The sequence below is a fragment of the Hyperoodon ampullatus genome, assembly GCF_949752795.1.
Source record: "Hyperoodon ampullatus genome assembly, chromosome: 2".
Lineage (NCBI taxonomy): Eukaryota > Metazoa > Chordata > Mammalia > Artiodactyla > Ziphiidae > Hyperoodon > Hyperoodon ampullatus.
Window position 1 is genome coordinate 1,148,250 of NC_136915.1, and position 17,530 is coordinate 1,165,779.

At 63.5% G+C, this 17,530-nt stretch overlaps 1 protein-coding gene across 2 annotated transcripts in view; it reads left to right on the forward strand.

Annotated features, from left to right (window-relative positions):
* The window catches only part of SKI (SKI proto-oncogene), a gene marked incomplete at both ends in the record, with an annotated part of 57,661 nt that extends 41,608 nt beyond the window's left edge, over positions 1-16,053 (forward strand). Inside the window, 6 exons of one of the 2 annotated variants that reach the window (XM_079728593.1) lie at positions 13,012-13,131; positions 13,213-13,328; positions 13,803-14,065; positions 14,172-14,473; positions 15,062-15,292; positions 15,865-16,053. In XM_079728593.1, coding sequence (XP_079584719.1) covers positions 13,012-13,131; positions 13,213-13,328; positions 13,803-14,065; positions 14,172-14,473; positions 15,062-15,292; positions 15,865-16,053 — 1,221 coding nt within the window. The remainder of the gene's footprint in view (positions 1-13,011; positions 13,132-13,212; positions 13,329-13,802; positions 14,066-14,171; positions 14,474-15,061; positions 15,293-15,864) is intronic. The other variant, XM_079728594.1, reaches the window with a different exon arrangement.
* Positions 16,054-17,530: the final 1,477 nt, after the last annotated feature.

A 17,530-nucleotide genomic window follows, 5' to 3' on the forward strand; every position in this document is an offset into this window, starting at 1 on the left:
GACCGCAGGGTCGGCTTCTGTGGGCAGCCCTTTGCGTCCCCGAGGATAGCGAGTGGCCGCTGCTGAGCCTGTGCAGCTGGGCACCTTGCGGGTCCACGGTGACTGTGCGCGTTGAGGGTCTGGGCTGGCTTCGTAACCCGGCTTCTGTCTGGGACGCAGGAGGAAAGGGCCTGAAATGCCTACATTTCATTCTTCTTTTGAGGTTTCTCAACTTGTCGTGGGGGTTTTATTGTTATTTAATGCCATTTCGGATAAAGAAAAAATTAAAAATTGAAGCTATCACCCAGAGTTTTACCATTCCTCCTCCCGTCGTGTGATGCCGCTTTTAAATGCAAAGGTGAGAGCGTCTGAGGTGTGTGCAGGGTCGCTGCAGCCTGCGTGTGTGTTTCATGCTTGTCTGGCTGACTGGGCTGCCCCCCGCCCAGCTACCTCGGCCTCCCTCTGAGGTGTGGAAGGCGGGAGAGACGAGAACCCGGGTTCCCATCTCCCGTTCTGGCTGCGTCTCTGACTCTAGCGTGGGTACCGAGAGGCCAGGACGGCCTCCTGGGCTGGGGTGGGAGGCGGATGGCCCCCTCTGTCTGAAGGGAAGCCCTGGCCCGTTGGGGTCACACGCCGTCTCTCTGGCTCTGCACACACCCTTGTCCCGTTGGATTTCACTTACAAAATAACATTTGATCAGAGGTGAAGAGGTGACCCCAGCAGAGCATTGACCCCAGTGCGCAGTCGTGTGCCCACAAGGCCAGCCCTGGTGTCTTACTTTCAGGTTAAAAAGCTCTCATGGGAGGGGCCTCCTGGGACCCCCTTCCCGGCCCTCCTCCTGCCCCCAGAGGTGTGTGGGAGTTGGTGTCAGGCTCTGGAGGGCCGGGAGACCCCCATGCTGTGCAGAGATGGGCCGCCTGCCCCCTTTGGGTGGGCACATCTTGGGGATATTTTTACTTAGATTCTGAAGACGGGACAGTGTTCCCTGGACAGGAAAAATCCTGGTGTGGACCCCGAGAACGTCGTGAGCGGCCTCCTCTACCCCCGAGGACGGTTCAGGCCCTGTGGCCCCCTGCGAGGTGGGCTGCTGGGAGAGTCTGCGCCCGTGGACTGAGCGCAGGGCTCCCCTAAGTGGGATGGGACATGTGGGCGGTGGACCTCTCCTCCGAGGGCCTCCCGGGGCCCAGTGGGTGCCAGCCAGGGGGAGGGGTCGTTTGAGAGCAGGGAGTCCTCATCTCTCCCCCCGGCTGCCTCTTTGGAAGCCCCCCGTCCTGCATGGTCAGCACTGGAATTTGGGTCTGGTGGGCGGAGTGCTGAGAGCAACACAGATTCCCTCCTGCCTCTCAGGATGCACAGATAGGGGGCGCTCGGGGGTCCGTCACGTGCCCTCGCCTTGGGCTGGGCCTCTTTATTGGCGTCGTGTCTGTGTGTCAGTAAAGTCAGCTCTGAGGTTGGGGTATAGTTGCCCCGTGGGGGTCGTGGCAGTGCCCTCGGGACACTGATGGTGGCCGGGATCCGGGCCTTTCTTCTGGGCGTGGGGCTCCTGGGCCTTCGAGTCCCTCCACAAAACTGACCGGCCCGCAGCACCTGTGTCACCTCCTCCAGGGCCCCGGCCCCCAGGTTCCCGGGCCTCCTTCCGTCCTGGCTCCCGCACCCACCCTCCCGAGGCTCCCGCACAGGCGAGCTGCGATGCATACGTAGCTCGTGGCAGGGCCTGGCACGTGGGAAGCGGGGCTGGAGGAAGAGCAGGCTTTCTGCGCACAGAGACCTGCGGGCTCGGGCTCCCAGGCCCAGGCCCGGCGGCTCCTCCGCGGGAGTGGGGGAGGCGGGTGAGATGGCGAAGCCAAGTCTGGGGACGCGTTCCCCTCCGATCGTGTATCCTCCAGGGTGGGACGCTGAGCAGCCCGAGGCCTCAGCCTCCCTGGGCCCCCGGGTGCTCCGCCGTCTGCCGCCCCCTCTGCTCTCAGGCGAGGCCTAGGGTCCCGAGGCCTCGGGGGACCCTCGGCCGGCGTCACGTCGGCGTTTGGAGGAGCGGAAGGCCCTTTACTGGAAGGACGCGGGAGGCGCCTCTGATCCTGGCTCAGCGCCCCCGGCCAGCGTCCGCATCGGTGCCCTGACTGATGGGACCAGGCGGGGTTGGGGGCTCTCTCCCCAGGGCCTGTCCCAGGGCCACCCGGGAGCCACCCCACCAGCCTGCCAGGTTTAGGGCTTTGCTCAGTGAAAGGCCTGCCAGGTCCCCGCTGACTCCCAGCTGCCCCAGGCCCGGGCTTCTCTCTGAGGCTCTCACCTGGAGCAGGTGAAGGACCACACATGAGGGTGCGGTGTTACACGAGTGCGCAGGCTACACGCCCGTCCACCCACGCGTGCCCTGACCTTGTCCTGGTCTGAGCACAGCAGGTGTCAGCTGTGAGTCCGGGGGCGTGCGGGGGGTGCCCTGGAGGTTTAAGCAGCAGAGGGTGGCCCTGGCCCCCACCCGGCAGGGCGTGCAGCTCAGAGGAGGCGGCCAGTGGAGGGGGCCTGGGGCCCACAGGGCACAGGGGCTGTGTCCCCAGGGGCGGGGAGGGAGACGCCGTGGGTGTGGCAAGGCGCCCACGGAACCCCTGGCGGCAGGTGTGAGTGTGAGCAGAGGGGTCAGGGACAGGCTGGCATCTGGGCACGGACGTGGGGCGCGCGGCAGGACGGGAGAAGGGAGGGGCGGCGGGGAGGCTGGTGACCCGGCAGAGCTGCTGCCTGGCCCGTGTGCCTGCTGCTCCATCGGGGCCCTTGTCTGGGGACAGCGCCCATGTGTCCTGGTGGTTCCTGCGTCAGAGGCTTGTTGGGGGTCAAGGGGGCGGCTGACCTTCCCGAGGGGCCTTGGTGGGGTGAGGGCCGCGTGGGGCACGGTGGTGTCCAGCCTCGCCCCTCCTGCTGTCCCATAAACTGTCCTCTTCCCCTCAGGCTGGTTCTTAGTCGCCCTCCAGAAGGGCGGCCCCAGTGTCCTGTGTTGCCTGCCGACTTTCTCTCTTGTTCTGGATGAAGAGGCCTGTTGGTCCTCCTCCCTCTCTGCCCAAGGGCCGGAGGCCTGACGACCACTATGGGCCGCCCCCACACAGACTGGCCGGTCAGGGCGCTGGGAAAGACGCTGTTCCTTACCACCCCTCAAGGACATTGTCCTAAGAGTAGAATGAGCCCCAGAACAGCTTCATTGTTCTTGGGGTTCTGGTGTTTGGGTTTTTTTTCTTTAAGGCCTTTTAACAAGTTACTTTCCAGTGACGGCTAAGGAAAAGAAAAGGTTCCGTTCCACCCCGCCTGGTCCAGCAGGGGACTTCCCCTGATTTTCTGATGCTAAAAGGGAGGTTTTGCAGGGGTGTGGGAGGCCTTGTGCAGCAGGGCTGGTGGCGGGTCCGCGACGTGGCGAGGACTAGGGCCACCGGAGGCCTCCCAGCGTCGGGGCTGATGTCCAGGGTCTTCAGGGACACCCCTTCCCAGAGCCCCGCCCCTCCCGTCCCCTCCCTGCATTCTACTCCGCAGGAGGGTTGGTGGGGGGTGGGAGGACCTCCCTCTGGGAGCCAGGCCAAAGGTCCCTCCTTGCGGAGGGAATGCGGACCCCTCAGCCGAGAGCCGCTGAGGTCTGGTTCCCGGGGGAGGGGCAGTGACTGTTTCCTTAGAAAAGTCTTAACTTATTCTCATCGATGGTGTGGAAGTAACAGAAAAGATGACCCATTTAAGTTTAAAAAAAATCAAAGCAAATCTGTAAAACTGCTATTTTCACTTCATTTTGGGGTTTGGGGTTGTCTTGCAAATTTAATCTGCTTCCTCTGTACCACAGTAATCAGAAAATAGGTTAATTTAAGCATAATATGAAACATGAATTATCACGTGGAAAATATTAATGGTACTTACAAAAATAGCTCTGCAGTTTCTAGAACTGTAAAATCTGCAGGACCATCCGTGACGTAGCCCTTGGGCTGATTTAGAGGTAGTGGTCCCAAGCGTGGGGGCTGAGAGCTACGCTGCAGGAGATGTGGGTGGTGTTGGCAGGACTTTGTCACAAAGCCTAGGTGGGATGCGGTGGCCCAGAGCCCCACCCTCGCCGCGGGGAGCCACACTCTCTCCTCTGCAGCCCCCCTCTGAGGCGAGGCGGGCATCCCTGCAGGAAGGAGCCTGCGATTCCCTGCTGCGCCCACCCCAGGCAGGGGTTCAGGGGCCCAGCAGGGCTGGCCCTGGTCTTGGTGGTGGGTCCACGTGGCTGCAGGAGCGGGGCTGACTCCCTGCCCCTCGAGCTGCTGCGGCCCCTGTGGGCACTGGGCTCACCCCAGGTGGGAGAGTCCAGCAGAGCGGGGCCGCTCTGTGGGGTGCCATGTGCCTGCCTGGCGCTGGTGCCCACCCACACGCACAGCTCCCCTCTGTGTCTGCTCCGCTCCGGCTGGGTCTCTTTGGGTGTTCCCACCCTGTGCTCCTTGCGTGTAGGGTACGTGGGCATCTGCCCCTCTTAGGGGTACGTGCAAGTCCATGGTTATGGGTTCTTGAGGGGCTTTCCCCTGCATGGTGGGTGGGGCCCCCAGCCCCTTGTTGGTTGTGGTGGGCCTCCTGGGCCAGCACGTGACATGGGCGTGTCCTCCTGGGCTCAGCTCCACGCGCAGGGATGCTCGCTTGTCTTCTCCGGTGTCAGAGTGTGTGGACCGGGGTTCCGGGGCTGAGAAGCGGGGCTGGAGGCTGTTGCCTGTCCCCCCCACCGCCGATCTCAGGGGATCCCAGCCTGACGCTGTGACAGCTCCACCTCCACCAGGGTTCAGCGAGGTGGGGATGGGTTGCTTTGAAGGCCCGATGCTGCCCAGCAGGAACTTTTCATCTCTGTGGTCTTGGCTGTTTTTCTGCTGATCTGCTAAATGACAGGAATATTGCAGAAAGAGCAGCTGGGACCATGGGGCTCTCTGAATGTCACGGAGGGACCCCGGGCTCCCTGGCCGGCCACTGGCTGCCTGCCTTCCGCCCCTGCCCCACGCCTGTGCTCTCCCCGGGACCCCGGCCTCGAGTCCCCACTGGGCTGCGGTCATTTACACTCACCTGTCCCTGCTCTGGGGGACAGATCCCCCTGGGTCCTGTCTTGGGGCTTGGAAATCTCAGGAACACTTCCAGTGGTTTCTTGTTGCTCACCTAGAATCTGGGTGACAGACCGGCAGCGACTTTTTACCTGAGAAATACCAGTTAGGAGTGGAATTCCATGTTAAGATTCAGTTAGATATAGACGTGTTGTATTAAGATTCCTAGACTTTTTTTTTTTTTTTTTTTTTGGATGTTGGGGGTAGGAGTTTATTAATTAATTAATTTATTTTTGGCTGTGCCGGGTCTTCGTTTCTGTGCGAGGGCTTTCTCTAGTTGTGGCAAGCGGGGGCCACTCTTCATCGCAGTGCGCGGGCCTCTCACTGTCGTGGCCTCTCCTGTTGCGGAGCACAGGCTCCAGACGTGCAGGCTCAGTAGTTGTGGCTCACGGGCCCAGTTGCTCCGCGGCATGTGGGATCCTCCCAGACCAGGGCTCGAACCCGTGTCCCCTGCATTAGCAGGCAGATTCTCAACCACTGCGCCACCAGGGAAGCCCCCCCTTTTTTTTTGTATATAAGATTGCTGTGTGTTTTTTTTTTAAAACGTGGTTTTCATATGACGTCTGTAACTTTAAAAAAATGCTCCCTTAGACACGTTTTTGCCGATTTGTACATTTGTAAGAACGTCTCTCACCGCTTCTCTGAGGCCCTGCTGGCTCTGAGGCCTCAGTCTGGGGGGTGCAGGCTCGTTCTTGTCGGTGGAAGGTCCCTGAGGTTGGGGGCCGGCGGGGGGACTGCTTTGTCTTCCGAGTGGCTCATAAGATGGTGATGGGGCCACAGGTGATGTCGAGTTGGTCCCCCAGAGGGTGCTGCCTCTGGTTGCCGACCCCGGGCCTGCCCACGTGCCCATGTCTTGGCAGGGGACCTGGGTCTTCAGCTGCTGAGGGTGGAGGCACAGAGCGGGGAGGGCCAGAAGGCGGGTGCTGGTGGGGGGAGCAGGTGGATGCTGGCCAGCGCACTGAAGGTTCTCCTGCCCCCTGCTGTGTGAGGTGGTGGCCTGAGCAGCGCCCTCTGACCCTACCTGTGAAGTGGCACCAGGCTTGAGAGAGCCAGCCGGGGCAGGGCTTCCGGGGCGCCCACTGCCAGGACGCCGGGCCACAGGGTTTGGGAGGCGGGGGCCAGGGTGGGCCTCGGGACCTCGCGGCCGCCCTCCATGCTGAGCCTCTGCGTTTGTGTGCAGCCCCACACCCACCCGCCATGGGACCCTGGCCAGGGCCACGTTGTCACCCTGGACGTGCCCTGTCTGCCCGGCCAGGTGCCCAGTGGATGCCAGCCCCGCCGGGACCTTGCCTGACCTCTGACGCCGTCTCGGTGCCATGGGCCTTGAGCGGCTCCCCGGGCTCCTCAGTCAGGAGCCCTCGATCCTCAGTGGTTTGATTTTTCCACCAACAGTTCATCTTGGTCTCCTAATAGATATTTTTAGTAATAGCTGTACTGAGATGTAATTCGCGTGCCATGAAATGCACCCTTTCTAAGAGTATGATCCAGTGATGTTTAGTATATGCCACCCATCGCCATTGTCTAATTTTAGGGCATCTCCATCGCCTGAAAGAAACCCGTACCCCGTGGGCCCCCATCACCCAGCACCCGCTGATGCACTTCCTGTCTGCGGGATTTCCTGCTCTGGACGTGTCACGGGAATGGGACCGTGCGGCCTCTCATGTCGGCTCCTCTCGCTGGGCGCCGTGTCCTCACGGCTGCGCCGTGTCGCGTGTCTGTGCCTCACTCCTCATCAAGGCGGAGCGATGGCCCGGTGTGTGGATGGACGGGACCACGTTTTGTTTTTTCATTCACCCACTGACGGACGTTTGGAACGTTTCCACTCTTTGGCCGTCACGAATAATGCTGCTGTGAATACTCGTGTCCGATTCTTCTGTGGGTGTGTTTTCAGTAATCTTGAGTACAGGCCCAGGAGTGGAGTTGCTGGACTGTATGGCAGTTCTGTAGACGGTCCCACGGCGACTGTAGGTCTGTTCCTCCCCACCAGCAGCGCACAGGGTTCCGGTTTCTCCACATCCTCACCGACACTTTTTTTTTTTTTTTTGCCGTACGCGGGCCTCTCACTGTTGTGGCCTCTCCCGTTGCGGAGCACAGGCTCCAGACGTGCAGGCTCAGCAGCCATGGCTCACGGGCCCAGCCGCTCCGCGGCATGTGGGATCTTCCCGGACCGGGGCATGAACCCGTGTCCCCTGCATCGGCAGGCGGACTCTCAACCACTGCGCCACCAGGGAAGCCCCCTCTCACTGATGCTTTGTAGCGTCCATCCTTTCAACAATTACAGCCGTCCTAGTGACTGTGAAGGGGCACCTCATGGTGTTTTTTTAAATTCTACTTTTTTTTTTGAGATGGTTGTAGATTCACGTGCAGTTGTACGAGGTAACAGATATTCCTGTGCACTTGGTCTAGATTCTGGTACCAGGTCTGAGTCCCTGTTTCTAGTCCTCTCGGGTATTTACTGGGGGTCATGGGGTGGTTCTACACCAGCTTTCCCGGCAGCTGCCCCGGGTCACATCCCTGCCAGCGGCGCACAGGCTCCCGATTTCCCTGAATCCTCACCGACACTTGCTTTCTGGTTGTGATCATAGCCGTCTTAATGGGTGTGAGGTGCGTTTCCCTGATGGTCAGTGACACTGAGCATCTTCATGTGCTTGTTGGCTGTGTGTGTGCCTTCTTTGGAGAAATGCCTCTCCAAGGCCTTCGCCCTTGAGATGGGTTGTTTTTCTCTTGAGTTTCAGTTCTCGTGTGTTCTGGATCCAGGTCCCTTATCAGAGGTGATTTGCAAAGATTTTTTTCCGTTCTGTGTGTTGTCTTCTCACTTTCTTGATGGTGTCCTTCGAAGCACAAATGTTCTGATTTTGCTGAATTCCCCCTTTCCTATTTCATCTTTGGTTCCTTGTGCTTTGGTATCATCTAAGCAGTTCATTGGGGGTGGGGCTCACACCGTTGGAGCCCTCCTGGTTCCTCCAGACGCTTCACCTTCAGGTTTTCTCTGAGATGGTTTGAGGAAGCAGTTGATCGTAGGGAAGCTGCACAGAAACAGTCTCAGCTCTAGGGAGTCGGGAGCCGGGAGCCGGGAGCCGGGAGCCGGGAGCCGGGAGCCGGGAGGGCCCTCCCCTGGCCGCCGACACCCGAGAGCCTGGTGAGGACGTTAGAAGCAGAGGGGAGGTTTGGGTTGTGTCCTTTCAAGGAACCGCTTTCCAGCCATGTGGAAAATGAGCTCATAACGGTGGCAGTGCTGGTCCAGCAACCCCTGACGCCGAGGCTGGGCTGTGCTCGGCCACCTTCGTCCTGACTGGTGGCCCTTGGGCGGGGGCCTCGCCGCAGCTGTCTGATCTCAGTCTCCGGGGCGTTTGGGTGATCCTGCTGCTTCCCCCGCACTGGCCTGGGGGGAGGTGCCGCGGCCTCTGGGCCATCGTCACAGCTTCCTGGAGCAGTTGGTGTTTAAGGTTGGCGGCCAGTGGTCTTGCCCCTCGGCCTCTGCCTTCTGCACGGGACCCGGCAGCAGTCACTCTCCCCACGCCCACCCGGTCCTCCCGGCGCTTCCCAAAGCCCTTCCCTGAAGTGAGAGCCGCCTTGGATGGGGTGGGTGAGACGCACTCGCAGCCCCTAGCGCGGCCTGCCCGGGCCTTTGGTGCAGAATCTGTCGGACTGTGAGCTGGCAAAGGGGAGCCGCTGCCCGCAGGTCCGCCCTGAGACTGGCTGTTCTCCCAGCACACCGAGCAGCTCTGCACACTCGCTGCCGCCTGGTGAAGAGGTGGAGGAGGGGGTGATGGAGGGGTGCGGGAGAGGGTGATGGGGAGGGGATGATATAGGGCGTGCAGGAGGGGGTGCGGGCAGGTATGTTGCACGGCAGGGCACGTGCATCTGGAGGACACGCCCAGCTCTGTGTGAGCTTCCCGTGGGGCTTCCTGCTCACCTGGAAGGTGTGTGCTCACACCGGAGAGGTGGGGACATGGCCCCTCGGGTTGATCTGTGGAGGCTGCTCGCTGCCTCCTGGGAGAGGCTGGCGCTCTTCCTGTATCTGATGGCAGGAGGCGCACCATGCTGCTGGCTGGGCTGGGTCAACCCGGGGTCCGGGGGACAGGGGGTGACACCGAGGCTGATGTCGTCGTTCTAACAAGTTGACGACCAGGGTCTGGCGGCTGGACAGTGCGTGTCGCTTCCTGGCCGAGCACAGTGCCTGGCCGGACCCTTATCTGGGCCTGGCCCCCGAGGTGGCAGAACTCCTGCCCCCAGCAAAGAGTTGGGGGAGCCAAGTGTTGTTTCCTCCATGGGGCAGGTCTTCCGTCCAGGCCGTGCTCCTTGGCCAGCGGTGCAGGTCTCACTGGGTGGACGCTCCCACCTGGCCCCCCAGCCACATTGTCTAGTGCTGTTGGACCAGAGGGCGTGTGGGGAGTAGCCACCCTCAGCCCTGCAGAGCGCCCAGGGCAGCGGGCATCCTGGCCTTAGGCCCCGAGGCCACAGGGGACGCCTCTGTGCTGCGAGAAAACAGACCAATCCAGCCCGGGGAGGGTGGTGGTTACTGTTCTCCTCCGGTTGCCAGTGCGCGGCCTGCACAGCTGAGCTTCACATGTGCACAACCCTGAGCAGGTGCGTGTGCCTCCTGGGGGGTGCAGGGAGGCCCCGTATCCTGACGACCCGGGGTGCCCTGGACAGACGCCTGCCTCCCTGCAGGTGGCGGTTCTCAGGGCAGCGCGGCGCCCGTCTGGACGGGTGGAGCCCTGTCACCCACACATCCCACAAGGGCTCGCGGATGCAGTCGTGGACTTGAGCAGGGAGGTGACTCTGAGTGGCCGCTTGCTCCCGCTGGGCAGCTGCCTGGGTGGCGCGCACTCCCACGTGCTCCATGCTGGGCCCAGCCCGGGCAGCCCCGCTGCGCCGTGTTCAGGCGGCATCTCCCTCAGCCCTGCCTGTGTGTCTGTGTTCGAGGCCGTGAGTCTGAGCCTTCCTCTTTGAGCCCCGGGCCCTTTGGGGCTGGTCCTGCCCTTGCTGCTAGGCTTCTCTTGCTCTGTCCTGTGCAGGTTAGCACTGGGCGGCTCTGTGCCCTGCTGGCCCCTGGCTCCGCATTGCGGTTAGTGGGATCCGCCCTTCTGTACTGCTGGGGTCGCCCCAGAGCTGGGAACATGGGGGATGGGATGCCCCAGCGCTGTGTGTGTGCAGACGTCACGCTGTGTGCTCAGGCCTCAGCCTGGTGCCATGAACTGCATCTGGAATGTTCTTTCTCCTTTCTTTCCTCCCCCATGTACGTTGTCGCTTTCTGTTTGAAGATGTCCAAGATGTAGCGCATAAGAAACGGAGTGTGGCGTGCGCGGCAGGGCAGGCCCATGGGGTGGGGACTGCCAGCATCCGGGGGCTCCTGAGGTCCCCAGATGTGCAGGCCAGGGCCCAGCGTCCAGGCCCTCGTGCTGCGTGCCCTGGGGCTCTCGGTGCAGCGCTGGGGGTGGGGACTCGGAAACCCAGGGTGAGCTTCGTCTTCGGTGGCCCCCAGCCCTCCTGCCGCCCCTTCCCCACCTCTGGGCCTTAGCGCAGGGTGTAGGCTGCTCCGCAGTGGGTCCAGGGCCTACTGCCTGCAGGGAGGAGCCCCCCAGGTTTGCCTGGCTGGGCTGGCCTGCAGGGCCTTTGGGGCTCAGGCACTAAGTATGGCCCTTGGGAGCTCGAGGTGGGGGATGCTGGAAGCGCCCCCCCTCCCCCATCTGCCTGCTGCTGTGGCGCTGGTCTCTGGTGGTGGCCGCAGTCCCAGCAGCCGTGCAGACCCCACTCCACCCATACCCAGCGGGCCCCACGGTTTGGTGCCTCTGACTTGGCTGACACTCCTGGCCTGGCCGGACATGAAAGTCACGGGAGTGACAGCACTCCCAAATTGTACCCCCAAATCCTTGCAGATGTACACAGGTCCCTGGGTGACACACAGACCCCACAGTGGGGAGCGCCCTATGGGCAGATGCGTGTCCTGTCCTCCGTGGTGACGGACACGCATGGCCGCTGAGCAGTCCTGGGTGGCGGCGGGGTGTCTCCTGGGACCCACGTCTTGGCGCTGTCCCTACAGGCTTCTCCGTCAGGCAGCACGCCCCACCACCCCCCCCCGCCCACGCTGGGGCGTGTGCACGGGGCACGTGCTCCCACCCGGGTCCTCGAGTGTGGGGAAGTGGCCACGAGCTCCCAGCCCCGCTGCTGGGGAGCGTCCTGGGCTTCGAGGCGCCCAGCGGGGTCAGGAGCCGGAGGCCACAGGCTCACCTCCTCGCACGGGGGGACGTGCGGCCATGGCCGCGCACAGCTCTGTCCCCGACTGCCTGCTGTCGCCAGCCCATCCTTCCCAGGGCTTTGAGGAGGCCACACTCCCTCGGGGCCCTGGCAGCCCCACGCCCGCCCAGCCTCGGTCCACAAGCTCCTCTTCCGCTGCTTCCTCGCTTTCGTAACCGGTTGGCTGCGCTTCATGGAAGGTGCACCGGGATCGGGGGTCTCGGGGGTCTCGGGCTGCTCGGCTTCCCCAGTTGCCTCCCCGCGTCCTGGGTGGACCAGGGCTCGGGGTGAGGCGGGGGCAGGAAGCTCCGGCCCTTCTCCCAAGTGGGAAGCCGCCGCTGCGCAGCTCATCTGACACCCGCCACGAGGCTTCCTGAGGTTTCTTGGAATCAGAGGAGCCGGCGGGGCCGCTGTGGCTTCTCTCCCTTGAGAACTCAGCTCAGACAGGAAACCCCACCCTTGTGGGTGTCGCCCGGTCTAGGCATCACCGCGACTCCTTTCCCCTGAAAAGCAGCACCAAGTGGGTCTCTCTTTCCTGAGTGATTGTTTTCAGGTATGAGCAGACGGTCCCCGCTGTCTGTGGGACCCCCGAACCGTCTCCTGGGGCCGGGTGGGCAGGCTGTTGGGACAGCTGCCCTGTGCGGGGACCGAGGCCAGAGCCTCGCCGTCCAGTCCCACAGGTCTGGGGCCCGAGGGCTACACGTTGCCTGGAGCAGAGTTAGGGAGCCTGGCTCCCTGGCTGCGGGGTCGGGGGCGGCCCCCTGCGCACACACCCACGCGTGCTGGCTCCTTCACCCTGGGGGGCCTGGCCCAGCCTGCCCCCTGTCTCTTGAGTTCTGCTGACCCTCGGTCAGTTCTGGGGTTCAGTATTTTCTCCAAGTGCCCCATGGGGCGGAAGGCGCCCCTCCCCCCTCCCCCACCCCTCCTGAGGTCAGGCCCGGGGTGATGGGCACTGTCCCCCAGCCCCTCGCCCTCAGTGGCCTCCCGGACGCGCCCAGGCTCCGGCCGTGGGGGGAGGCACCGTCCGTCCTCCAGAGACTGTCCTGTTTTCTTGGGGAGGGACCCTGTGTCCTCAGGACTCTGGTGCCGGCAGATTATGGGGGGGGAGTTTGACACCAGCCCAGGAGGCCACTTGGGCCACAGCGTCCAGCAGACACAGCGCTCGGCTGCTGGGCCTGGGGTTGCTGTCCCAAGCTTCCTTCCCTGACAGCAAGACTTGGGAAAGTCGAGGGGGCTTCCTTGCCAAGCTGAACACACTCAGTTCATTTTGGGAATGTTCCTTCAGGCGGGGAGGGGGCACGGCCCAGGGCTGCCCTGCCAGCCCATCGTGCAGCTGCCCCAGGCCCACAGGGAGTTTCTGAAGTTAGTTCCATGTGGTGAAATCCAGAACTCTGGGGGTGCTGCGTGGCACCCATGGAAAGCTCTGGGTGGCGCCGACAGGGCCTTGCACTCGGCCAGCGAGCCTGCCCCCTGGGCTGCCTCTTCCAGACCGGCCGTGGCCTGAGGGTAGGGGCAGGGGTCCCTCCTGCTGTCTTGCACCAGTGCCCGGTGGGTATGTGTGCAGCACTGCCGTGGGGCCGGTCCTGCCCTGGGTGATGAGTCGGGCAGGGTGCACGCGTCCCTGGACATGCCTCCTGCTCAGCTGTGTCTGAGACTGGGCCCTTGGGGACCCCTCGCAACCTGCCAACGGGAACTTCTATGTTGCTCACAGGTCTCCGAGCCCCCGGCCTCCGTAAGAAAAGCAGACGACGCCCCCTCCCAGCACCCCACATCCTCCGAGAAGGACAAGCAGTCTGGCTGGCTGCGGACTCTGGCCGGCTCCTCCAGCAAGGTGCTGTGTGGCCCGGGCGTGCAGGGTGGGCGTGCGGGGAGGCCCGGGGCCCAGCCTCTGATGGCGCCTCTCTCCCCACAGAGCCTGGGCTGCATCCACCCTCGCCAGCGCCTCTCTGCCTTCCGACCCTGGTCCCCTGCGGTTTCTGCGAGTGACAAAGAGCTCTCCCCACACCTCCCAGCCCTGATTCGAGACAGGTGAGTACCCGCCAGCTCTGATGGGCATGTCTGCGTCCCAGCTCAGCCTGACCCTGCTGTGGGGCCCTGAACCAGCCCGGGAAGCAGGTTCCCGCTTTAATCATCACTGAACTTGACGGGCACATGGTCTGGAGGCTGTGTGTCAGATCCCCAGCCCTCTGGTCGAGGCAGTTGCAGAAGTGCTGGTTCTTTGATGGCATGGGGGTGACGCTAGGATTTTCCGTGGCGTCTGGAGTTGGCCGCGCGCTCTACGTTTGGTGTGGCCTGTCCCGCGTATGGTGGCCGTTCGCCGTGTTGCAGCTCCCCCAGGGCCCCGGGCTGTAGTGTCCGCTCCCTCACGCAGTCCATGGGAGCCGGGGCCGCGATGGGGGGTGGTGTGCAGCGGGGGTGCGGAGGCGTGCAGGGGCACAGGGGCGGGGCAAGGGGCTGCGGGGGGCAGATGCCGAGGCCCCGACGCCCGCCACACCCCTGCAGCTTTTACTCCTACAAGAGTTTTGAGACGGGCGTGGCCCCCAACGTGGCCCTAGCACCGCCAGCCCAGCACAAGGTGGTGAGCAGCCCGCCCTGCGCCACGGTCGTCTCCCGGGCCCCCGAGCCCGTCACCAGCTGCGTCCAGCCTCGGAAGCGGAAGCTGACGGTGGACACCCCTGGAGCCCCGGAGACGCCGGCACCCGGGCCTGCCCCAGAGGAGGACAAGGACTCGGAGGCCGAGGTGGAGGTGGAGGGAAGAGAGGAGTGTGAGTGCAGCCCGCCAATCTGCCCCGGTGCGGCGGGGGCGCCCGCCCGGCCTTTCCTGTGGATGGGTGCCCTGCTGACACGCTCCTCCGTCCGTCTGCTTTGCAGTCACCTCCTCGCTGTCTTCGCTGTCCTCCCCGTCCTTTACCTCATCTGGCTCCGCCAAGGACCTGAGCTCCCCGGGCCTGCTCGCCCTGCCTACAGCCCCCGGCGCTCCCGACGCCGCGGCTCCCACCGACGCCCCGAGCAGCGGGCTGGAGGCGGAGCTGGAGCACCTGCGGCAGGCCCTGGAGGGCGGCCTGGACACCAAGGAAGCCAAAGAGAAGTTCCTGCACGAGGTGGTGAAGATGCGTGTGAAGCAGGAGGAGAAGCTGAGTGCCGCGCTGCAGGCCAAGCGCAGCCTCCACCAGGTGGGGCCGGCGGGGGCCGGCGGGGGCCGGCGGGGGCACGAGCGTGCGGGCAAGGAGCGGGCGCTGCCCTGCCGGCCCCTCGCGCGCTGGTTCTGGGCCGCTCCACCCGGGACTGCTTCCTTTCCCGGCGGGGGCTAGAGACCGTGCGGTTGTGCCGTCGGCCCCCTGGTCGCCTTGTGCGCCACCTTGCGGAGGGCGGGGCTGTCACCCCAGGGCTCAGATGCATTCCCACCTCAGCCAGCGTCTGACACGTGGCCCCAGCACGGCACAGCCCTGCCAGCCCCGAGAGCCCCGTTTCAACCACGCTCTCAGAAACCCGCACCGCGTCCCCGGTTCTGGTGGGAGGTGGGGCTCCCCACATGCATCTTCATGAGCGTGTCGGGGGCCGGGGCTGAGACCCTGGAAAGGGCTGCCGCCTCTCCTTTTGGCCGCGTAGGGTCCCTGGGGCCCCCAGATGGCGCCACGCCTGGGTGAGCCCCCTCCCCCGGCCGCAGGGACTCCCCTCGGGCTGTGCACAGTGGGCACAGGAGGGCCGGGGCCGGGGAGGCCTGGCGTGAGGGCGCCCCTGAGCCGGCGCCCTCGCCCCAGGAGCTGGAGTTCCTGCGTGTGGCCAAGAAGGAGAAGCTGCGGGAGGCCACGGAGGCCAAGCGCAGCCTCCGGAAGGAGATTGAGCGGCTCCGGGCCGAGAATGAGAAGAAGATGAAGGAGGCCAACGAGGCGCGGCTCCGCCTGAAGCGGGAGCTGGAGCAGGCGCGGCAGGCGCGCGTGTGCGACAAGGGCTGCGAGGCCGGCCGCCTGCGGGCCAAGTACTCGGCCCAGGTACGTGGGCCGCCCGGGCGGGGAGGGCGGGTGCACCGTCCGTCGGCATCTCAGGGTCCCACCCCTCCTCGCGGGGCCGCCCCGGGCGTGGGGAGCCTGCAGGCTGACCTGGCCCTGCTGGGCTTTGGGGTCTTCCTTCCACGGGGGTTTCCTGGCCCCAGGCTCTCCTCACCTCCTGGCCTGGGGGAGGGCCGCACCCACACCCTCACTCACCATTAAAAGTCTCAGCCTGTCCCAGTTGGCCACCCTGCCTGGCCTGGGGTCGGGAGACGGGGTACACGTAGCCCCTCCTCCGGCCTCACAGCCGTCTCAGGAACCCGGGCCAGGCCCAGGAGGCTGAGCGGTGCCCCGAGGCCTCCGCGTTCGGGACTCGGGTAGTTCCCCCACTCAGGGTCTCCGCGGGCAGGGTTGGTGCCGCCCGGGAAGCTCCCCCAGGCCCTGCCAGCCTCACCAGCCCGGGTCCAGTGGGCGGCGGGGTGGGCAAGCCTGTGATGGGCCGGAGGGTCAGGCCGGGGCCGGGGCGGCGGCCAGGTAGGGAGCGGACCCGGCTAACGCGGGGTGTCCCCTTCCAGATCGAGGACCTGCAGGTGAAGCTGCAGCACGCGGAGGCCGATCGCGAGCAGCTGCGGGCTGACCTCCTGCGGGAGCGGGAGGCCCGGGAGCACCTGGAGAAGGTGGTGAAGGGGCTGCAGGAGCAGCTGTGGCCGCGGCCCCGCTCTGAGGCCACGGGCGGCGAGAGCACGGCCGAGCTGGAGCCCTAGCCGGACCCACTGTCTGCTGTGCGGGGCGGACGCCGCAGGGTGGGCGGGCGGGCGGGCGGGCAGCGGGGCTGGGGGCTCCGTGCCGGCGGGGCCGCCCCCCCGCCCCCCCCAGCCCCGGTCCATATAGCACAACGTCTTACTGTGCCTAGAACCAAGCAAGTGTTTGGAACCACATACTTTTGGAATCCACTGCAACATTTTCTACCGGCCGAGGTCAAGCGAGCAAGCCCGTCCCCGACCGCAGCCGGAGTCGAGGTCAGCTCGGTAGCTGCAGCTGGCCCTCCGCTTGCCGGATCGTTCTAACATTTACACTTTTGTGATAAGCTATTTAAAACCCATAAGGAGACTTGATATTCAAAGAAATCAACATGTTTTTTAATGACTAACTTTTAAAAGCCCCACCCACACGTGACGCCACCTGAGGACCCGCACGGGAGCCGGGGTGGCAGCCGCCCTGCCCCTCGAAGCCATCACAGCTCATCTGTGCCCGCGGCCGCGTGACAACACAAAGGGTTTTTCTCCAGAGTCTATTTTTTCAGCCACAAGGACCCCCGTCTCCTGTGCTGCCACCGGGAAGGGCACGGAGAGCACCGCGCAGGCACGATGAGCTGGAACACTGCCGCCTTACCCGCCCGCCGCTCCGGCCCGCCTTCCACAGGTGTGTCCGTCCGCAGGTGTGTCCGCAGGTGTGCTTGGAGGCGAGGGGAGACGGGTCCGCGCTGGCTGGGCACACGCGCCCTCGACCAGGCAACCCTCTCAATTCGGCAGACGTTGCTCCTTCTGTTTGGGGACTGAGGCTGCAGCATTGGAACAAAACACAGCATTATTTCACTTTTTCTTTTTGTTTGTTCGTTCATTTAAACGTATATTTAGAACTGCACTTTGTCAAAAATCTTCCCTTCTCTTTTTATTCCCCAGTTAACTGAGGTTTTTACTTTCAAATACTGCAAACCGATTTATAGAGCATTCACATCCTAAGTGCTCAAGTGTTTAGAAACCCCTCTCTCTGGTGCTTGGTTGAACAAGGGAATCACACGAAAACGAAAATGCAAAAACTGAACTTCGGGGGGTAGTTCTGTGCCTTCCAGCATCTTGTACAGCAAACCCTGACTTGTCTTTTTACCCCCAAAATATGTCTTCAGTAGCTATTGAATCTGCCACTATCACAATGAGTTACTTGCATTTATTCCAAATAATCTCGTTTACTCTCAACTGTATGCGAATTGTATAAGGTTTCTTATGCCCAAGCTTGAAAAATGATTTCCCAGTAGACGAGGTGGCTGCCCGTCCTAAAATCATGGTATTTATTTACATGGAGAGATCTTACCAGAACCCTCTGCCCGACTCCGTTCCAGCACCCCGGCAGCTGCGAGCGTGGCCGGGGCTGGTGCCGCGACCGCCGAGTGGAGCGGAGACCGGGTGACGGCATCGTCGGTGAGGTTTTGCCCTTGGTTTACTGGGTGGGGGCCGGGTGCTG